This window comes from Xenopus laevis, chromosome 4L (genome assembly GCF_017654675.1).
Source record: "Xenopus laevis strain J_2021 chromosome 4L, Xenopus_laevis_v10.1, whole genome shotgun sequence".
In the NCBI taxonomy this organism is placed as follows: domain Eukaryota; kingdom Metazoa; phylum Chordata; class Amphibia; order Anura; family Pipidae; genus Xenopus; species Xenopus laevis.
In genome coordinates, this window is record NC_054377.1 from 24,437,089 (window position 1) to 24,460,831 (window position 23,743).

At 39.8% G+C, this 23,743-nt stretch overlaps 1 protein-coding gene across 1 annotated transcript in view; it reads right to left on the reverse strand.

The window, feature by feature from the left end:
* The window catches only part of LOC108713484 (serine/threonine-protein phosphatase 2A 56 kDa regulatory subunit beta isoform), a 38,620-nt gene extending 16,594 nt beyond the window's left edge, over positions 1–22,026 (reverse strand). Inside the window, exons 1-4 of the mRNA XM_041589988.1 lie at positions 20,869–22,026; positions 17,001–17,336; positions 5,899–6,095; positions 5,039–5,140 (exon numbers count right to left, since the gene is read on the reverse strand). Coding sequence (XP_041445922.1) covers positions 5,039–5,140; positions 5,899–6,095; positions 17,001–17,193 — 492 coding nt within the window. The 5' untranslated portion in view covers positions 17,194–17,336; positions 20,869–22,026. The remainder of the gene's footprint in view (positions 1–5,038; positions 5,141–5,898; positions 6,096–17,000; positions 17,337–20,868) is intronic.
* Positions 22,027–23,743: the final 1,717 nt, after the last annotated feature.

Consider the following 23,743-nt stretch of genomic DNA (forward strand, 5'->3'; position numbering starts at 1 on the left):
AGTTACCGAGGAGTTTCATGACCATATAAAAACACGAGGCTGAAGGCCGAGTGTTTTTATACAGGTCATGGAACTCCGAGGTAACTTCTAATATCCTCATATTTTGCAACTGGGGGTACTTTATTTATTATAATACACAAGTTTCAATGAGTCATGTGACAGAAATTACATCAGAACTCACCGTTTATAACTGATGACATCAGAACTCACCGTTTATAAGGATATAATTTACAGGATATTCATGGCTTTTGTGCATTATATATATATATATATATATATATATATATATATATATATATATATATATATATATATATATATATATATATATATATATATATATATATAAACTTTTTTGGAGTGCCCGCACAAATGAAGTTGGTTGGTTGGAGGTGCCTGATCAATGTTTGAGGTATATGTAATAGAGGATCCGCACTCTCCTTTTCGTTTCAAAGTATAACAACTTTTATTTCTCACATCACAATCCGATGTTTCGGTCCCTCCTGGGGACCTTTCTCAAGGATCCTTAATCAGTTGAATAGAGCCGCACTCCAAGTAGTTTGTGAATCAAATAGCTTTTATTAGTATAGATAGTATTCTAACGGCACATGGGTTGTTTTCTCCACTGACGTACATGTGCCAGGGGAGAAAACCCAATCTGCTGCCTCCTGTCCCCTCTGTGTGTACTGACAAGCAGGAGATTGGTGGATTTTGGCTCTAATATGCCGAAATCTAGGGGAGGGGGTGAAAAGCCTTATATGATCCTTGCAGATTGGCATTGCTGCAAGAGCACCAGATATTGTATTTCTGAGACCAATCATCTGGGCATTCTTGTACATTCATTTTGGATCATTGTTTTCCAAACTGCTAGGCTAGCTCCATGTAAATGAACTCATTGTAGTGACTTGGGGGCCCAGCCTGAAGGCCTGTTAGGGTTTGATCTGGAAAAAGAAATCTAATCTGAAGTATTGTTGGAAATTATCACAAATGTGATGATGCTGCAAGACTGATTTTTAATCAGTTTGATGCATAAGGCATTATTTTGTTTTGCTGACATGCAACTTGAATCTGAAATAATTGCTAATCAGTTTTGTATCTTGAACTTTAAGTTGTATACTGTATACAGAGTTGAACCCTTAGCTCAAGTAGCTGGCGGCTGGTAACTGTCGGTACACCAGAAAAGAAGACAGGGACCTAATAAGGTATCTTCAGATGCACAGATCTCAAAGATGTCAGCTCCCGATAAAAGTTTCTGACATGCTCACTACACATTCAAACTAAGAACTTCCACATCACTTACTTACTTTTACTATGCATGCACACATCTAATTCTTTTGTGGTAAATATCCAGGCAATTGTGTATTGTGATGGGAGGCCAGAATAGGGCCAGTCTCGGGAAACCAAGGGGCTCACAGATCTAAGATCACCACTGATAAGCGCTATGGTGGCATCAATTTTCCAATGCACCTGTCAGACAAACACGTGTTTAAATAAAGGAATACTTTTACTACCAATATTGCTTCATATTTACAAATGCACCATTCTGGGCATGTGAAAATCCTAGCAGAAACACATTTGGGGTCCTATTTACTAAACCTCAAATTAGTCTCTTTTTTTTACTTCAAAGTCGACCAAACTTTCCTCCTTCCACAAACTGAACTTATTTATCAATAATTTTCCTCTAAAAATCTGGAAAACAATTTGGAGCAAAGCGTCAATTCATATAGTACGATTAATGCACCAAAAACTCAACTTTGTCGGACGAAGACCCTGCATGTTAATGATTATCCAGCACAGATCACAATGTCAAGAAACAACTTCAGGGACATCTGCCATTGACTTCTAAATGACATGGACAGGTTTGAGATGGCGTATTTTTGGATTTGGATTTTAGCAGCTTTGGTGTATAAAAAATCTCTAAAAATGTGAATTTTCTTTTTCCACGAAAAACTTTCCCCATAAAAAACTCAACCAGAAAAAAATCAAGGTTTAATAAATGTGCCCCTAGGTGTCTTATGAGTGGATTCCAATAAAACAGGTACAAAGTAAGTTAGGTTGAAAAATGACACATGACCATCAAGTTCATCCTCCATGCCTATACACAGTAAAACCCACCCAACTGCCAGTTGACCCAGAAGAAGGTTAAAACAACCCTTCTGAACAGATCAGATTACTGGTGAGCAAATCAGACCAAAGCTGCACTATTTTGTAACCCCTTTAAATAAACAAAAACATAACCCAAACACGTTCATCCAATTCAAATATACATTATACAATATTAATCCAATTCACGGCAAGTAAACGATATTGCAAATCTTTCTTTCAAAACTCTTGAGTGCACGTGGTCTTAGTCTCTCCACTTTTAAAGGGGTAGTTTACCATGAACTGGAGGGTAATTGACTTCATATAAGGGGTCATACCTATTTTTCAAGCGCTACACAAAGGGCCAGGATGGAACAATTAGAAGTTAGGTGCTCAGTCATTTAAGTTAGAAGGTACTCACATCATCACACTTCCTCATACCAAGCTCTAGTTGGCAGACAGCCCCTAATTCTAGAAGGTGCCACCATCTTTAATTTGGCTTGCTGCTAAGAAATCCTCAAAATTGGAAAGGGTGGGAAGCCACAGAGAATATTGGGATATTTATACAAGTAAAAGAGGAGAAGGGTTTTGTAGAGATGGTGCATGAGGCACCCAACCCCTGACTAGAGGAAGCCCATAGTTGGAGGCACCCAGCTTGTCAGAACCCCATTAATTGAGAGGGCATCAGCATCCAGCAGAGACCAAGAGTCTGCATCAGGAGGACCAACCAAACCACTGTCAGACTCCCACCAAAACTCACAAAGAGGCTGGCAGTTCACGTGAGAAAAAAAGTGTATTAGAAGGCATTTACTTTTTAAAGGGTTACTAATTTGTTCAAAATGTTAAAATCCTTTATTTTCTAGTGGAGCCAACCATAGGTGAATGACATTTTGTTTGAATTCCACATTATATGAGGGAACATGGCTAGTGGGCAAAATATGGCAGTATAAGCAAGGCTTCCTTGGGAAATCTTGACAAACTTTGGCTTTGGCCTTCAGCCAGTTCTAGGCTTTTGGAATTGTAGTTGCAGGCACAGCTGTAGCAGGCACAGCTGTAGTGCGCCATCCATCTGCATCAGAGCACCATCCATCTGCATCAGAATATATTCTATTTTATTACAGTTTTTCCTTCAAGATTTGAACACAGTAAATTTCTAACACGTCCCTTTGTTTATCATGTTAAGCTTCCAAATACTTGCAGCTCCATGCTTACAGGTGCCTCTGGTTCCTTTTTTTTATTACACACATTTCTTTTTTTAGCATGTAATAACAAGAAACAATGCTCTTTCTGCCCTCCAGCTGGATGTTTACCGTTGCATATTACTTTTTCTATATTGACAGTTCTCAAGAACTATATTTTTACTGTATATCCTGCATGCTTATCATGGTCAACACACAGGTCTCACCATTCAGAAACATCATTAAGTAGTCACTTCCATGATAACGAGTCTAACTGTGCCAGAATACCAGTCGGGTAAACCACGAGCACTCAGAAATACGGAAGAATTCCCAGCCAGAAAGCCTTGTTCCAAGGTACAACAGCAGGTCTGAGCGATTACCATTAACATTTGTATAAAGGTAATTTTTAGTATTTTGCTGTCTACCTGGTTTCTTGCACTTAAAATTTCCCCATTTTTCATATCCTTTAAAGCAGGAGTCCCCAAATATTTTTAACCATGAGCCCTAAATGTAAGAGATGGGGCAACACAAGCATGAAGAGATAGAGCAACACAAGCATGAAAAAAGTTCAATGGGATGCCAGATGATGGCTATGATTGGCTATTTGGTAGCCCCTATGGTGAATGACAGCCTAAAGGAGGCTCTGTTTGGATGTAAGCTTGATTTGTATTGTAACCCAAAAATGTCTCCTAGCCAGGAATTGAAAAACAAGCACCTGCTTTAAGGCCACAGGGAGCAACATCCAAGGGGTTGGTGAGCAACATGCTGTTCGCGAGACACTGGTTCACTGGATCACTGCTTTAATTTAAGGTATTGTTTAAGATCCATTAATAAATGTCCTACTTTACATAAGAATAGTCTTTATTCTCAAGTCCTGTAGGAAGGCATAAGTAGCCCTGGCAAACCGAATCCAGATTTGCCTATGCAAATTAGGGGAAAATAAAACTAGTAAAAAATGTTTTCCCCTTCCCACCCCTAATTTGCATATGTAAATTAGGATTCGGATTCAGTTCGGTATTTGGCTGAATCTTTAATGAAGGATTCGGGAGTTTGGCCGAATCCAAAATAGTGTATTCGGTGCATCCCTAGAAAAAACACTTCGTTTTTACCAGTGTATGGTAACATTACAATATATTTAAATCCATATAAAACCCTTTCATTTTTCAGTTTCTTTATGATCATTATTGTAATTATTATTATCTGATTATTTGAATTACGGGAAGCCTGCCACCCATAGACTTCATTATAAGCAAATAATTCGAGTTTTTAAAAATGATTTCCTTTTTTCCTGTAAATAATAATAGCAGTACCTTGTGTACTTGATGCCAGCTAAGAGCTAAGTCATCCTTATTGGAGGCAAAACAAGGCTATTGGGTTCAACTGATGTTTTTTAGTAGACTTAAATTATGGAAAGACCCCTTATCTGGAAAAACCGAAGCATTCTGGATAACAGGTCCCATACCTGTATAGCACCAACATATTCTGCAGAGCTTTACAGAGATTAAACATCATTCACAGCAGTCCCTTTCTCATGAAGCTTGAAATGTACATAGCTTTTGCTATATTTATAAACAAAATAAAATGGGAAATTAATTAATTCTACCTACTTAGATTTTAAAAAAACTTACATTTTTGGGTTGTTATGGTTACTGTGGCCTACATTTTGACTCCACTGGTATAAGGTGTCACAACTTATTTAAATGCTCTAATAATCTTAATTGTTTTCGGGGAATTTAGGGCATCCCTACTGCCCATAAAAGATTCAGATTCAGTTTTACCTGTAAATGAGGCCAAGAGGGCTCAAAATTTGGCTCATCTTCTTCAGGGTCAAACTCTGGGTTATCAGTAGGAGGCAACGTCCGAAATATATTCACTGAGATCTGAGGGGAAAGAAAAACAACATGGCTGTGTCACAGCATCAACCCACGGAGCTAGAGAAACAGTCATAGCTTCCTTCTGTCTGTACGGATTTGTCACCCTGCCGTGGGAGGGACACGCTCATTAATCCACAGCAATTGGATTTTTGTACACGTGAATTTCCTAATTATTTGGAGCATGTATCAGGAATAATATCTTTATGTTGCACAAGATCTTTGTACATGATTGAATGAATTTGTGGGGTATGTCACTTTTGTCAAATGACTTGGAGAAACGTGTATATTATAAGAAATTTTGTACTCCCTAGATTTATAAAAGCAGCCATCATGCAGCCATGTGCAGCTATATGTTTATGGAAGTGCTCCTTCTATTTAACAATAGGAGGCAAGGGAGGAATGAAAAGTTTTGGTCAAGGTTTTAAAAAACTAAAAGATGGCACCGCCGCTCTTCACTGCCTATGATTACGTGTCATTGGGGCATGAAACGCGTAAGGCCATTGACTGTGGGGTTGTTATATATTATAATTATGTTATAATGATAATAAATAATGTTTTTTAACAAATGTGTGGAATGTTCTTCTGTTCCTGGGCTTCCCTACATCATTGGGGAACTGAAATTGGTTCTGTTTTTTGGACTTTGTACAGTACTGTTCATATTTTCAGCCATTATATATGTATTTTAGTTAAAAGTTAACATTTGCTTTTTGTTGCTGTTTTCTTTTTAATTGTACTTAATAAAATCATTTTTTTTTCCTTCTTACCATCTTAATGACCTCAGGATACACCGGCTCTATTAGAACTCCCCTGTTTGTTGCAACGCACTCCACCAACTCATTCAGAGCTGCCCTTTTGATCTCTTTGCCTTTGAGATCAGCCACACAGTCCATAAACTGGAAGATAACAGAGCATTGTTGCAGTTTCTTGCAGAACAAGTCATGAAGCTCAGAAACCGGTGCATCTGAGGAGAAAGAGCAGCCAATGAAAATGCAGGTTAGTCACATTTGAAGGGGTAATAGACAGAGCCAACCAGGGTTTGCTTTGCATGGTGGGTCCCTAAAGTACAGGTATGGGATCCGTTATCCAGAAACCTGTTATCCAGAATGCTCCGAATAATGGAAAGACCATCTCCCATAGAATCCATTTTATCCAAAATTTTAAAAATGATTTCCTTTTTCTCTGTAATAATAAAACAGTACCTTGTACTTGATACCAACTAAGATATAATTAATCCTTATTGGAAACAGAACCCACTTATTGGGTTTATTTAATGTTTACATGATTTTCTAGTAGACTTAAGGTATGAAGATCCAAATTACAGAAAGATCCCTATCTGGAAAACCCCAGATCCCGAGCATTCTGGATAACAGGCCCCATACCTGTACCTGTTAATTCATCAAGCCTTTGCCTTAAGTCTGAAAGGGGTAGTTCACCTTTAAATTAACTTTTAGGGGCACATTTACTAAGCTCGAGGGAAGGATTCGAAGTAAAAAAACTTCGAATTTCAAAGTTTTTTTTGGGTACTTCAACCATCGAATAGGCTACTACGATCTTCGACTATGACTTTGATTTTGATTCGAACGATTCGAACTAAAAATCGTTTGACTATTCGACCATTCGATAGTCGAAGTACTGTCTCGTTAAAAAAAACTTAGACTACATACTTCGGTAGTTTAAACCTACCGAGGTACAATGTTAGCCTTTGGGGACCTTCCCCATTACTTTTCTAAGGTTTTTTTGATCGAAGGAAAATCCTTTGATTGATGGATTAAAATCCTTCAAATCGTTTGATTCGAGGAATTTTATCGTTCGATCGAACGATTTTTCCTTCGAACGTTCGATCGTAGGATTTGCGGTAAATCCTCGAGGGCCAAATTCAAGGGTTTTTTTAACCCTCAATATTCGACCCTTGGTAAATGTGCCCCCTAGTGTGATGTAGAGAGCGATATTCGGAGAAAATTTGCATTAGGATTTCATTTTTTATTATTTGTGGTTTTTGAGTTATTTAGCTTTTTATTCAGCAGCTCTCCAGTTTGCAATTTCAGTCATCTGGTTGCTAGGGTCCGAATTATCCTAGCAACCATGCACTGATTTGAATAAGAGGCTGGAATATGAATAGCAGAGGCCTGAATAGAAAGATGAGTATTAAAAGATAGCAATAATAATAGACTTTTAGTCGTACAGAGCATTTGTTTTTAGATGGGGTCAGTGACCCCCATTTGAAAGATGGAAAGAGTCAGAAGAAAAAGGCAAATGATTGAAAAACTATAAAAAATCAAATATGCTGTACAGTTTTGGTCTCCAGCACTCGAACAGGACATTATTATATTAGAGAGAGAGAGTACAGAGAAGGGCAACTAAGATGGTAAAAGGTATGGAAAATCTTAGCTATGAGGAAAGACTGGCCAAATTGGGGATGTTCACGCTGGAGAAGAGGCGGTTAAGGGGTGATATGATAACTATGTATAAATATATAAGGGGATCATATAATAATCTCTCTAATGCTTTATTTACCAGTAGGTCTTTCCAGCTGACACAAGGTCACCCATTCCGATTAGAAGAAAAGAGGTTCCACCTAAATATTCGGAAGGGGTTTTTTACAGTGAGAGCTGTGAAGATGTGGAATTCTCTCCCTGAATCAGTGGTACAGGCTGATACATTAGATAGCTTTAAGAAGGGGTAGGATAGTGTTTAGCAAGTGAGGGAATACAGGGTTATGGGAGATAGCTCATAGTACAAGTTGATCCAGGGACTAGTCCAATTGTCATTTTCAAATGGGGGTTTTGCCTTCCTCTGTATTAACTAGCAGTTAGGCAGGATAAATAAAAAGTAAAAAGGTCAAACTTGATGTGCGTGTCTTTTTTCAACCTAACTTACTATGTTACTATGATGGCCAGTCAGGGCCGCCATTAGAAATCACGGGGCCCCGTACAACAAAATTTTTGGGGCCCCCTGGGCCCCGCCCACACTGACGACCAAGCTCCACCCCATATCCCGCCCACTCCACATCGCAGTTAAAAGACCACACAGACATCAGCGCTAAAAAAGTAAACCCCCCCCCACACAAGTTGTAAAAAGCTATTGATGGTCAGGGCCCCCTTATAAAAAATTGGGGCCCCAAAAAAAAAAATTACATTTTTTTTTTTTTTTAAAACATTGGTGGCAGAGGCCCCCTTATAAGTTAAAAACAAATTGGGGCCCCAAAAAAAAAATTATTTTTTTTTGAAAAAAAAAAACATTGGTGGCAGGGGCCCCCTTACAAGTTAAAAACAAATTGGGGCCCCAAAAAAAAATTTGAAAAAAAAAATTTTTTTTTTTGAAAAAAAAACCAAACATTGGTGGCAGGGGCCCCCTTATAAGTTAAAAACAAATTGGGGCCCCAAAAAAAAATTTGAAAAAAAAATAATTTTTTTTTGAGAAAAAAAAACTGGTGGCAGGGGCCCCCTTACAAGTTAAGAAAATTAATTTTATATAAAAAAAAAAAATACAATGGTGGCAAGGGGCCCCTTACGAGTTAAAAAAAAAATTGGGGCCCCAAAAAAAAAGTTTTAAAAAAAAGATTGGTGGCAGGGGCCTATAGAATATTAAAATAATACATTGGTGGCCAGGGGATTAAAAAAAAAAAAACACAAACTGGTGTTCAGTAGGATTGAACTCATGGCTTCAGTACTTCAACTTCGCCTCCTTTCGTGACTTCGGGTCTTTTCACCGCTTCAGGACTTCAATTTCGGCTGTTTTCGTGACTTCGGGTCTTTGCGCTGCTTCAGGACTTCGGCTTCGGCTGTTTTCGTGACTTCGGGTCTTTTCGGCGCTTCGTGACTTCGGCTTTTTCCGTGACTTCGGGTCTTTTCGGCGCATCGGCTTCGGCTTTTCGGCACTTCCGCATTCGGCACGCAAGAGGCAAGACGTACGGCTCGGGCGCTCGTAAGGGGGGCCCGGATCTTCAAAAAATGCAGCGCTGCCGGGCCCCCCTTCATGCCCGGGCCCGGTACGCCTGTCCCCCCTGTCCCCCCCTGATGGCGGCCCTGTGGCCAGTTGATATGTTGCTTAGAATTAGCCATTCCATAACATAGTAAAAGTTAACATAAAGGTGAACCACCCTTTTAGGTCAGATATATATAAGGCCTGAGAGAAGTTGTCATTCTCTCCAGACCAGCAGCTGATTGGCCTGTGTATGAAACAACTCTGACAGCCAGACTGATAACTGGCAAAAATCAGGCAGGGTATCAAAAAGGTATGAAAAACCACTTATACAATGACCCCATCATAACACCGATGCAGTCCTCTCCCGATGGGCTTATACAGGCCATGTAACAGCAATAGTTAAGCTGATATTTTTCCAGGGAAAGGTTGCAACCAAGAGGTGATATGGTTTTAACAGAAGGATGTGGTCAGACATTCTGAAAAAATGTGCAGATCTGGTAAACTAAAGCTACAAGGTGAACCAGTAACAGTCAGGAAGAAGCATGAGGCAGGTCTTTATATATCACCTTATTTTTAAATATTTCACTAGAAAAACACCAAGGCAAAATAACAAAACGAAAGTGGCCCTTTAAATTGCCAGGTTCTACCATGTCCAAGATCTGCCCTTGTTCTAGCTTTTCTCTTTCCCAGCCACTGTGGAAGATTCCTGCCCTTTTCTTGGCCACTCCCCTCCCTGCTGTGACTGGTGGTGGTGGCACTTGGAATGCTTCGTTTTCTGAAGTCGCCCGAAGTTGCCTCACGAGGTAACTTCAGGTGTCTTCGGAAAGCCAAAGCAATCTGAGTGCCATCCCGTCAGCAATTCACATTCTAGCCGACGTGAAGGCTTTTCGTGGAGGTAAGTCGCCTGAAGAAGAAGAAAAGATGATTTGTTGCGGGCGACTAATCTCCCCAAGTAGCAGCATGTGCCACCACCCTTACAAGAGTCCTGTTCCTCCCAATGGCAGTCCTATGTTCTATTTGTCTTAAAGGCAGTGACGTAACTAGAGGGTGGCGGGCCCTGGCGCGGGACGCGCTGCTGGGCCGGGAATCGTGGTGCGTGAGCTGCCGGGGGGGCACTGAGGGGGTGCAGGCCCTGGCCCAATCGCACCCCCTGCTCCCCCGGTAGTTACGACACTGCTTAAAGGAGAAATATATGAAAAATAAATGAAAAAAAAACCTAATTTTGTAGGCAATTATAAGTAATATATGATGTTGCTTTTACATGGTGCTAAAAATGTATATTATCTTTAAAAATAGCCCCTTTTTTCGAGCTCCCTATAAATGTTCTCTGGTCCCTGTTTGTGCTTCAAATGAGGGGTGTGTGTGTAATATCGCCAGAAGCACAGTAGGAGGGGGACAGCCAATCACAACCCTGCAGTCACACATCCAAACACAGGCTTTAGTTCCCTATCAGGTCCTGCACAGCCTGGGAATTCAGGGAGCAGGAAGTGGAAGAGAAGGGAGGGATTATTAGGGTTTTTGTAGGAATATTCAATAAATCAGCATGAAACACTACTTTTTTAAGCACAATTCTTCTATATCTAAATGAGTATAATGCACTGGTACATTCTTATCTTTTACACAAAATTTCTCCTTTAATGCTTTGGTCCCAGCATGTTGCTAGACTGCAATGCCCAGCACTCTCACAAATACATCATCATGGTTTAGTGATGGTATATGATGGTTTAGTGAATAGTATATTGGGGGTTGTAGCAAAGACCCACTTGTTCTTCATTTGAGCAAATAGGAGCTGCAAAAATATGCCGTGTGATATACTTTTCAACCAAGCACTTTATAATTATTGGGCAAATGTAGAGTTTCATATAAAGGAACAAGAAATACACAGGGGTTATCAGGCTTGTGACCTTCCAGCTACTGTGAACTACAGCCCACCCCGGCTCTGAATTTGACACGCCTGGAATAAACTGTAGGATGTAGTGCTTTAGTGAAGCAGCAGATGAGAGCAATTTGCTGATGGTGGTTATGAGAGTGGATAACAGCGCATAATGCACAGGGGAAAATGGTGAATGGGAAATAACGTGGGGAGGGCGGGTGGAGAGAAGAGAAAGGGAGGCAGGAGAGAGGAAAACCTGGAAAAGCAAAAGACAGTGAAAGCCATACGGCAGCAACAGATCCACCAGGGACGGTGCCTACAAAGGCTGTAACCAAGGACACCCACAAAGTGTCAGTGCCGCCGTATGCCATCGTTTTTGCAATTGATGTGTTACAATACTATCTGTGTATTAATATGGAACCCTTTGTGCTGTGTAACCACGCGAAAAGATAAACACTTTGCAGTGTATAATCACATGGGGTAAATAATGATCATTCTGCCTTTTATTGAGACACTAATGTTTTGTGCTACCTACAGGTGTATATAGTGGTACATTCTTACCCAGAACCGATAACCTTTATAAGCAATAACCGTGTATAACAATTATAGTATAATAAAACTCATAGGGGCAGATTTACTAAAGGGCGAAGTGACTAACGCTAGCGCAAATTCGCTACCGTTCGACCTCCCTGAGCGCAACTTCGGATTTTAATGAGTTAGCGGCGCCCTGGCGAAGTGCGGTGAAGGCGTCGCTAGCGCATTTTCGCTGCTTAGTGAATTTGCCCCATACTGTATAATGTGCTAGATTAGCTGCTGCCAGTTGTCTAAAAGAACAGTCAGTTTATCATTGGCTCCCAAATACACAATATCTACAACTGCATTAATGGACTGAGAATGTGCAGACTGCACTTTGTAAATAATGATCAGCTCCTATACATTATTCACACTGACGGCATGACATACTGTACACAGATAATGAACACAACAATATTGCATTAAACCACTTATATATGATATCCTGCTGTATGTACACACTAGGCAGTGATACACTGATATCCTCTTGGCCATATTGTTATACAGGTATAGGACCTGTTATCCAGAATGCTCTGGATCAGGGGCTTTCCGGATAACGGATCTCCCTGTAATTTGGATCTTCATACCTTAAGTCTACTAGAAAATCATGTAAACATTACATAAACCTAATAGACTGGTTTTGATATCTAAGTTGGGATCATGAACAAGCTACTGTTTTATTATTACAGAGAAAAAGGAAATCATTTTCAAAAATGTGGAATATTTGGATAAAATGGAGCCTATGGGAGACGGCCATTCCGTAATTCTGAGCTTTCTGGATAAAGGATTTCCGGATGATGGATCCCATACCAGTACTAAATATACTGGTTCACTGGGAACCTTGATAGACACTGATACACTGCAGTATCTATACGCTACATACAATGCAGGTATGCAACAGCAGAGCCAGCTACTGCTAGGGAAGGAGGGGGAGTTCGAAGCACAGAGGACCCAGTGGTGGTCCCTGCTAATGAAATATCTCAGCCTATTGTATATAGCAGCATGCATGCTATAGGCACCCATACACTAAACTCTTACCTACACATGTAAAAACATGCATTAAATTTGCAGTAATGCATAGCAATGAGATGCTTGCTTTTAAACAGGAGACAGAAAATGCATTCTGCTGATTGGCTGATACTGTATCCTTATAATAAAGACATTGCTGCAGTAGAAATGTGGAGCAGACTGGGTATTATCTTTAACTACAATTCATACTATATTTACTGATACCCTTTATACACTGGTATCATAGCATTACATTAAATATATTAATACAGTATCCCATGCAGTAAAATATAGCAGCTATGCATACCTTTATTATACTACTCAATATCTATACAGATGCTTTTAAGGGTGTGATACATCAGTGTATAAAGTGTATCAGTTGTTAGAATCTGCGCCCTAGTACATCCCATGTTACAGAGCTGTGGCTCTTGCAGCTTTCTGGGAATGATTGCCTTATTAAATTATTGACACTTCTTTTTCATTCTTTCACACATTGGCATTGCAGAATTATTTAGGGATGGATGAGGTGCTGAAGAAACATATCTCTGCAAAGATCAGGCTAAACATCCATATTTATTGTTTTACAGGTGCAAAATATTTTTGTTTTTTATTTCTGGATAAACGGATCAAATCTTAAGGCTACTAAAAACATTTAGAGGGTTATTTACTAAAATCTGATTTTATCTCATTATTTAAATAAAAAAAACATGACCAAACTCCTATACCCGATGTTACCTTATTTATTATATATCTTATATTATTTAAAAAGCTCAATTTAAATGGTTCAGGTAAAAACTCAATAAAATGAGTTATAACCCGAATCATCCGATTTTTTTTAGTTTTTTCCGAATCGATTGATTTTTTTCTGCCTTTTCCGCAAATAGGCCGTATTTTTCTGATTTTTGCCAGAAAAGTCGAAAATGGACGGATTTTCGGGCTAATTCCACTGCAGACCACAGAAACTTTAAAATAAGATAGTGACCTCTGCCATTAACTTATACATAACCTCGGCAGGTTTGAGATGGTGGATTTTCGGATGCTGTCTTTTTGCTGCATCAGGCTTTAATAAATCTCAAAAATTAAAGTTTAAAAATCAAACAGAAAAAAATTGAGTGGAAAGGCAACAAAGGCCCTGGCCCGGAAAAATGTAGGGGTGGCATGCCATCTAGCGCATCGAGGAGATTTGCTAGCATTTTGAATCTCACACAACCTCCAATAACCAGGCTCCCGACCAATCGAGATAATGCATGCACATCTAAAAGGGGGCACCCTATGTATAACTCCGAAAAGAATGTGCTGAGCCAAATTGGGCTGATCCAATCGTTTGAGCTGAGAAATTGGAGACCCAAGCTTGCCAACTGTTGGCTTTTATTGGCCTGTGTATGGGCACCTTAACACCTTACCTAAATCCCCTATTTGCACTCTTGTAACGCAGAGATTTAACTTTATACGGTTCTAAAACGGCTAAAATAGATGAAGTTTAAATAGTAACACAGACAACCTGACTACAGTAACCCAATCCATTAGGTCTGCTATTCTAATTGCATTTCCCAGTAGTTATTACCTGGGCATATCTCTGCATAGTCCTGACGTATGTTTCCTTTTATACAGATACTTTATATTCCCCCAATGCTGCATGACAAATCTCATGAAGTCACAGGTTTTGAGTGCCATCCCTGAAACTCACGTTTAGCCCTAAATTATGGCATGAGATCTCACCTATAAAATGTACATGCAAAATATGTACTGCAAGAAATCATTTTAGAAGAATAGTCAATGGCTGCACTGAAATCAACACTTTGACGTCCCCGTCCCCGTCATGAGGATGATAATGATCCAGCTTCAGAATTTTTGATTTCATGGTACCATATAGTACGGAGCATAGAGGAATTAGGTTTAATGATATCTACTTTAATGACATGGGGTTAGTTGTAGGGCTGTCACCTTTCATGGTCAGATGAACTGAACAAGGGGATGAGTGGGTTACATAAGGGGCAGGCTTGTTATTTAGGAGCAGGCTTCAGGGGCAGGGTTTTGATGCTGTGGGCCATGATTGGCCAAATCAAAAAGTGGACCAGAGGCAACCCTAGTTAGTAGACATCTCTGCACACCAAGGTCAGTTTTTAAAAAGTCAACTAACTGGTTTTAAAGTGTGGGAGGAAACCAGAGAACCTTCAGGAAACCCACACAGGCATGGGAAGAACACAAAAACCCCTTGTATATAGTGCCCTGTTAGGGGCTGAACTCAGGGACCCAGAGCCAACATTCAACCCATAAACCCATGCTTAATCCATAACCTCCCAGATGGACAAAAGGAGGACACAGGTGAAGGAGTTTTCTGATCTCCTTAGGCCTAAGACCTAATTTAGAACAATCGGGTTAGGGTCCTCATACAGGGCAATTGGCCCACAATATTCATCATTTTATTGATGCAGTGATATTTATCATGGTATACATTAGCCAAAAACACAGCTAATAGTATAAAGTATAGGAGGTCAAACCTCACTAAAGAAAGGCAGAGGCAGCACTTAGCATTGGGCTTGAAGTCCCCCAAATATCAGCAACTGAGGACACAAATTGTACCTGCCTGCCAGTGTGAGTGAGCAAAGTGTTGTATTATGCCCTAAACAGTTGACAGCATCCTCTTAGGTGATTTGCGTTTTCTTCATTCCTAACAATCAGGCAATGCTGGATAATTAATGTGAAGACAAAATGGAATCCATTTTTGGACACACAGTTCTTGCTCCACATTAGCAAAAAAGGAAAAGAAACAAATATGCTTTTTAGCTGATAACATGGAAAATCAGTTTGCCAGAATTCAGCCCCATCTTGAAAAACATGTTCATCAGCACCAGAATGACAAGTCAGTACTGACAGACACCGAGTAAGTTTATTGTATAATGATGACAGATTTGTATCTGCCTCCTTTGGAAATGGATTTTTGGCCATATGGACTATAGGGCAGCTGTATGGAATAAGGCAGAAAGAAGAAGCAGGGATTAAATAGACTATGGGAGAGAGAAAAATGAAATATAAGCCTGGGATGTCTAGTTCACTTCAGCCTTTTAAAAAGACATTAGAAAGGATGTTAATGTTATGTGTACAAAAAGTGCTATTGATCTGAGGCATTGCATTAGAGGGAGAAAGAGAAGGTGGGGAGGAGAGAGAAGATTAAGGGGAGAGGAAGGCCTGGTTTATATTAGTGAGTCTAAACAGCTGAATAGCAGCAACGTTTCTCCAAAAAGAAGCTTTCTTTTCCCCCCATATACAAGTAGGTAATTAATGTGCAAAATAACGGCATTTCTCTCCCATGGATATATATATAGTAGGGATACCCTGAAGGAACAACATGAGAAAGAACAAGAGGATATTAAGTGTGTCAGGCCAATTGCGACTGGTCAGCTGTTAATTACATCAATTAGTATGATGTTTTGCCCTGCATGCCCATAGGCTACAAACTGTTCTTTACTGCTTGATTCTTCATATAAACGTCACCTGCAAAATCGAGATTATTCATCGATGAAGGTGACAGCACCTAGGGACTCCATAGGAGACTATGTACCGTACCTTATCCGGAACCCGTTATCCAGAAAGCTCCGAATTACAGGAAATCCATGTTCCATAGACTTCGTTATAACAAAATAATTCTAATTTATCTTAATGATTATCCCTTTTCTCTGTAATAATAAAACAGTACCTTGTACTTGATCCAGACGCAGCTGTATACAGTAAATATATATTGGTATCAACACAATACTATTGGGTTTACTTACTATTGAAATGATTTTTGATTTGAGATCCAAATTCGGGAAAGATCTCTTATATGGAAAACCCCATTTCTGGATAGTAGGGCCTATGCCTGTACTGATCTTTTCTTGTCTATCTTAAAAGTCTGCCACCCAGCTGTAATTGGCAGTTGGCATTTCGCTGATGTTTATAACATTACTTATTAAAAAATAATTATACTCTCCAACAGAGCCAGGCATCAACCGGCTTCTGACATGGATATCTGGCTGAAAGAAATTTCCACTAATGATCTCTTGTCGGGGGGAAGAGTCTGAGTGCACTTGCTTGTCTACTGTCATCCACAGGAAAAAAAGGCAGATGAGGGATTAGTTGCTGGTTGCAGATTGCAAACAACCAATGGGAGTAAGCCTGCCAGGAAGACAGCAGTTTGTGGGCTCCCTAGGGATGCATTTGCAGACCCAGGCTACTGAGTAACAAAACCACTTGTGTAACCCTAGCCTATAAAAATCAATGCCTCCTGCTACTGTCTGTCATCGATAGCACCTCTATTACTGCATGACTGCCTCTGACAATGACTTTCCGATAAACAACGCAACTTGTCCGTGTTTTTCACTTCCACTCTACAAGATGTAAAATCACTATAACACTTCTTGTGTAACCAAGCCTGAGAGAGATTTAAAAAAAAAAATAAAGACTGAACACTAAGTAAAGTGAACTGGGAGAAATAAACCACATGCTCACCTTTGAGAGGGGGCAAAGGCGTCAGCTCCTGCTGCTTGCTCTGGTAGCGGAACTGAGAAGAACTATGTGAGCGACGTTGGCGGGATCGGCGGAGGGAGCGCCGAGAGAAACCGTCCACCTTATCTGCAGCCAGAACAGGGGACAGTCCTGGGGAGGAAGGACTAGTTGGGGTGACAGGAAGCTTGGTTTCCATTTCTGTGAGCTTGATGGCAGCAAACCTTTACTGTTCAGTAACAGGCAACAGAGGGTGATGGCAGCAGTCTGGGATGGACTAGAAAATTAGCTCCAAGTAGGTACTCGATGAACCAGGCTTGGCCATTGCACCAGAAAGGAAGGCTGAAATTAGAAGGGATCATAAATTAACATTCAGAACAAGATAAAAAATGACCTTGTGAACAGAAAAAGCAATGATATTTGGGCTCATGTACTAACATAGGTGCTAAACTGCACTAGTGCAGATGCCCATAGCAACCAATCAACCTAATCACTTATGAATCCAACTGACATTTAATGTCACTAGTTAAACATAGTGCAAAACAATTAGGAACAAGTTTGGGGAAGTAGATCTTAAGAATATTTATAGGAGCACCAATGTGTAGATGTCCAATGGAGACACGGCAGATGATGCTTGGAAAAAAACAAATCTCCTAAATCTTAAAATGATATAGTTATGCTACTATGTTATGTGAGGGTATTTTCTCTAAACCTCCAGCAGGGATCAAAACAACATATAGGGGCCCATTTACTTAGCTTTAGTGAAAGAATTAATTTTTTTTTTTGGCTACTTCGACCATCGAATGGGCTACTTCAACCTTCGACTACGACTTAGAATTGAACGATTTGAACTAAAGATCGTTCGACTATTCGACCATTCGATAGTCGAAGTGCTGTCTCTTTAAAAAAAACTTTGACTCCCTAGTTCGCCACCTAAAACCTACCGAAATATGTCCCCATAGGCTTTCTAAGTATTTTTTGGTCGAAGAAAAATCGTTCAATCGATGGATTAAAATCCTTCCGATGGTTCGATCGAAGGAATAGCGTTAAATCCTTCGACTTCGATATTCGAAGTCGAAGGATTTAACTTCGACAGTCGAATATCGCGGGTTAATTAACCCGCGATATTCGACCTTAAGTAAATTTGCACCTTAGAGTAACAATTGTAGGATATGTTCTTGAATACATATTCCTAGGGGAGTGTAAGGTATTGTAGTTTAACAACAAGTGGAGGAATTTTGGTTGGACAGTCCTGATTTACATAATAGCCCCCTGAGCAGGGCCTCAGTCTCCAGTCCAAAAAATAATGTAGATGGAAACTACACTATATTACTGTATCTAAGTGATTAAAGTCTATAATTATTATAGTTATAGTTAGGTGAACAATCTTCAATGGTCCTTTTTCCCTGCTAGGAAACTGCATACAAGTGCATTTCATTGTGGCCCTTTTATCATTCCTTAGTAGAGGTAAGTGCTGTTATCTGAGAGTTAAATACATTATCGCTGCCTTTTTCAGATACATCGCCTGCAAAGTGCTGATATCATGTTCTCTGATGATGGATGTGAATTATCAGTCTATATATATTCGATTTGCAAATATATTAATCATGTCACATTAGTATTTAAAGGAAAAATAAGCCTTCTTTGTAAGAATAGTTTACTGTATGGAATTTATTAAGGATGCACTGAATCCAGAATTCTGCCTTTTTTTGGCCGAATCCAACTGCCTGGCCGAACCGAATCCGACTTTTTGTCACACAAACAAAGGGTTCTCTTTACCCCTTCCTTGCCATAATTTGCATAAGCAAATTATGGTTTGGATATGGTTCAGTATTTGGCATGAAGGATTTGGGATTCAGCTGAATTCCAAAATAGTGGGTGTGATGCATCCCTAGGATTTATGTACCATTAAATGCATAATAAAATAAAAGGAATTATTTATTCAATGTGAACCCTTGGCTATAGCAATGCCATTGAAGGGACAATTAGTTGCAGGAATTTCCTACTTATAAGCATTCATCTGTTGCTCAAGTTCAGCTTCCAGCACCCTTCAAGCTGGGCAAAAGTGATACCATAGCCATCTTGCCCTGCCACTGCCATCTTTCTCTGCCACAGCTGTTATCCACCATTACTACACCTATCTACAACTCCTGCTCTGCATGACCTCACTAATTGCTGGGCACAAGGCAGTTACCCCTGCCAGCACCCCTACTTGTATTTTATTATATGAATATTGATATATAGAGTTTTCTGCACTGCAGAGGCATTCCACAAATAAATAACTGAACCCATTGCCCCCTATATCTTTTGTTGCATTCAGTGGCCGTTTATGGAGAGATCCTAAGATTTTTGTCCACTGCATTTTGTTTGTTGTTTCTTGAAGATGGGATTAAAACACCTGGTTCTTCCTTTGGGTCACTTCACGATGACAGTAATGGGAGACCCTGAAGCTGGACCTGGAACCCACTCACAGCCATGTTTTCAAACAATTGTGGGTTTAGGGCTAGCTATCAATCGCTGTGAATGGAAACTAACCGACAGTAAAGTCACCAGTGTTTTGGTCGCCACCCTGCTTGACATTAGCCTAAAGCTGGTAAATATACAGGTTGTTTCTGACTGCCAGCTTGGCCACCCTTAACAGCAGCTCATTTGCCCATGTATGGGGCCAAAGTAATGGCTTCATTGACCAACATCTGCTGGGCCAGTGGAGTAACTACTGAGGAAGCAGATCCAGCAACTGCACATTGGGGGACTGAGGGTACTAGTTCCTTGGTAGTCATCTGTGATTTTGTGCTAGGAATTGGGCTGCGGGTGACCTGAGATTTTGCTTCTGTCTCAGATCACCAGCAGTTTTTTTACATAGGGACCCCCAAAGTTAGGGGTGCTGCTGTGAGGCGAGTGGCAGCCCATAGGTTACCAAGGGTGGCAAAAAGCTGGTGAGACAAAATTACAATTTTTAATGAGTGCAGAGAGCATAACTGTGTCATCTGAAAGGTTGTCAACAAGTGTAACAAGGGACCCAGAAACGCCCCTGTGGTCGATTTTTGTCATATATTAATAAGGAAGATTAGAAAATGGATCACATTAATGTGACCCTCTCCCCACAAATCGGTTATGAAATGCTTCTTAGGCAACGTTGCCAAAAGATAGGATCTTTCTGCTTTCAGTCAGTTTAAAGCAGTTAGGGAATATGGCTGCTCCTATGCACATGCACATGTATAAAAACCAGTATACAGAATATACATGTGCTCTGCTCCCAATAACTTTCATCCTCATACTTACAGCAACTGTAAGGGAAGAAAAGTAAACATTGCCAATAAGGTATATACCCCTTGAAATGGAGCAAACCTACCAATACACTAATTCCACAGAACAAAACTCACACTCTGAGCAAATAAAATCAATACTGTGCAGTTAATAATAGCTGATGCATATAGTGAGAATACAATGATGGACTGGTTTACCAGGGTATCAAGAAAACTACTGGGCCCCCTGTTCACCCAACCATTTGGCCCTTAATACTGTGGTCCTTCTCTATTTCGGTATACAGGGTATAAATTGATGGAAGGATAGATGTAAGACAATGGGAGAATAAAGATTTTCTTGTAGGCCCCTGGCACCCCAGTCCGACAATGAGAAAATATCCTTAATGTTGGAGAATACAAGACATGGTACACAGACTATTACCCCTATCTTTTTCCATTATGGTGTTACAGCCCTATCGTAAAACTGCAGACTTTTAGCATTATGCTGTCATTTGCATGGCACTACACTGTGCATGTACCACTGAACTCCATAACCCTAACTGACCCGACACAAAGGTCTCAGCAGGACTTGGCCCAAGATGGGATTTAACATGCTAACAAATACTAACCTCTGTAACTTTCCCTCCTTTCTCCTCTTTCTTTGATATTTCCCTTCCTTGCAGCGTTGGTATTATTAAGAAAAAGACCAAATATAAAAAAAAATCCCCAAAATGGAATATTTCCAAAAGTAATGTTCACAACGGCACACACTTTAAGACATAAGTCACAAAATTTTTTTTGGTGGGGCTAAAAGTAATAATGGCAGTAATCGGGTACCACGATGGCTTTAAAGGGACAACAACCAGCACGTACTGTTGTCAATAAATACAAGGTTTTTCTGGTAATACAGAAAAGGCTGTAGAGGTCAAGACTTTATCCACAGGTCCTTCTTGTCGCATCCCCAGTAAATGGCATAAAATGAACCGTACTTCTGTATCGTTGAGAGATTAAGTTCAGGCAAACACAGTCTTCAGCTTGTCCAACTGTGACTGCACTGCCAAACCAGTATGTCCAGAAATTGCATTTTAATGCTCTCTCTACAATGTAGGATCCAGATAGTAGGATTCTGGGAGCTCGATCTGGGATGGTCTCCTGGACCAGCGAGTACAAAGCCAGGACTAGAATACCAGGCCTTATATCTTCATTCAAAACAAGATTTTGTCCTTTAGAAAAGGAATCATCCACTAAAGACTTGGCAAGTCTCTTTTCTATAGAATCAGCATTAGATGTCGGTGAGGGTCCCTTTCGTTCTCCCTCTCCTCTGTCCGGTTCTCCCTTACCACAATTACCAATGCCTTCTTTCCTTAGAGCATTCCTGTGGGATCTTGCAGAATAGGAATATGGGAAGATACTGGGAATGCATGGAAATGAGTCGTACGCCTACCCCTTGGGACCTGTAATTATGGTAATTTTGCAGTCCGGCAATTTCATCAGAAAGCGGCGCAGCTGAGACCTTCTGCGGAAAATGGGATTCTACTTTTAGGATTTCCTTCCTTATGGGATTTTTCTTAGGCCTATGTGACCCTCCTTTCTGTCATTCTGTCCTTGATGCAAAGGGTCTGTTTTCCTTCTCCATATAAAATATCTGCAGCTTCCCTGTTCCCTTAGTGGCAAGTGGATGAGAAGCCTATAGAGGATTAAAAGGATTTCCCTTTTCCTAAATAACAGCAGCCCCCTCTTTATCTGAGGCTGCAGGATCAGTACAATGACAAAACCCAAACCAATACCTCCCCCTCCCCTTCACTTCTCCCAGATGTCATGTGATCCTGCCTATGCACTTCCATTGGCTTTTTAATAATAGGGTCTGCGTCACTGCTGCGGGGTGATGTCACCACCCTATAAAGCCATTGGCTGTGATCATGCTGGATTTAAAGGAACAGCTGCCTGTAGTCATGTAGGCTGCATAGGGAAGGATGGAATGAATGAGTATATGTAAAATACAGAGAGTGTGAATATATCTATATATATATATATATATATATATATATATATATATATATATATATATATATATATATATATATATATACATATATCTATATATCTATATCTGGAACAAAAAACAGCACCAGGGGACTTATTGTGCAAAATAACTTGTATTTGTTACATTATTTGTATGCAAAAAAAAAAAAAAATATATATATATATATATATATATATATATATATATATAATGTTGATTACACATTTGTCTAAATATCACAAACAAGGGAAAGTTGTGCTCACCACTATTTTTTAAAACCATTAGGCAATGAGGCTGTGACCACAAAATATATTCCCTATGTGAGTGATCCAATGAATACCTGGCTGCATAAAAGCTTTGAATGTTGTTAGATGCATATCTGTCTTTCGACAGAAAAAAAGCACATATCTATAGGTTGTAGATATAACTGAATAAAGTAAAGGTACTACAATTGATGATGTTTTTTTTATTTCTATAATTTATATCAGGCATGCAATACTGGCTGCCTGCATCTGTTAGGAACTACAACTCCCAGAAGTCTCCAGCAGCATGGAAGCAGGGAGCTGTAGTTTAAACAGCTGTGACTGACATGCCTTATAATATACATAATGTGAATTAAATAGAGTACAGGTATGGGACCTGTTATCCAGAATGCTCAGGACCTGGTGTTTTCCAGATAAGGGATCTTTCCATAATTTGGATCTTCATACCTTAGGTTTACTAGAAAATCATGTAAACATTAAATAAACTCAATAGGCTGGTTTTGCCTCCAATAACGATTAACTATATCTTAGTTTGGATCAAGTACCAGGTACTGTTTTATTATTACAGAGAAAAGGGAAATACATTCTAATAATGTGGATTATTTGATTATAATGGAGTCTATGAGAGATGACCTTTACATGATTCGGATCTTTCTGGATAACGGGTTTCCGGATAACGGATCCCATACCTGTAATTATGGGTTATTATGGCATAACCCAGGGGGAAATGCGTTGGCTGCAGCCAGGGGTCACATCAGATCAGAGACTTGGCACAAAGAAATATATTTTTCACCACCAGTAAAATGGTCCAACTGCAGCATCATGGGGTAGAAAGACAATCTATGTGTTGAGGGGAACCAGTGGTCCACATTTTGCACTGGGTCCATGGCTGTCAGCAGTATATTTGTGACTATTGGTTGTACCTTTAAAGGTGCAACTATAGCTCAATTACCTTGCAGCAATTGTGCCCAGTAGTGTGCATAGCACTTGCACATGGCTTTGGTCCATCACCAATCCCCCAGAATAACCAACATAAGAACATAAGCAATGAGGGAAACTATTGAACATCAGGGCTTTTACAGGTCTATCTGGTGTACTTGGGTCATGTTCACTTGATGGCATTTAAGGAAAACTATACCCCTAAATTGAACACTTAAGCAACAGATAGTTTACATCATATTAAGTGGCATATTAAAGAATCTTACCAAACTGGTATAT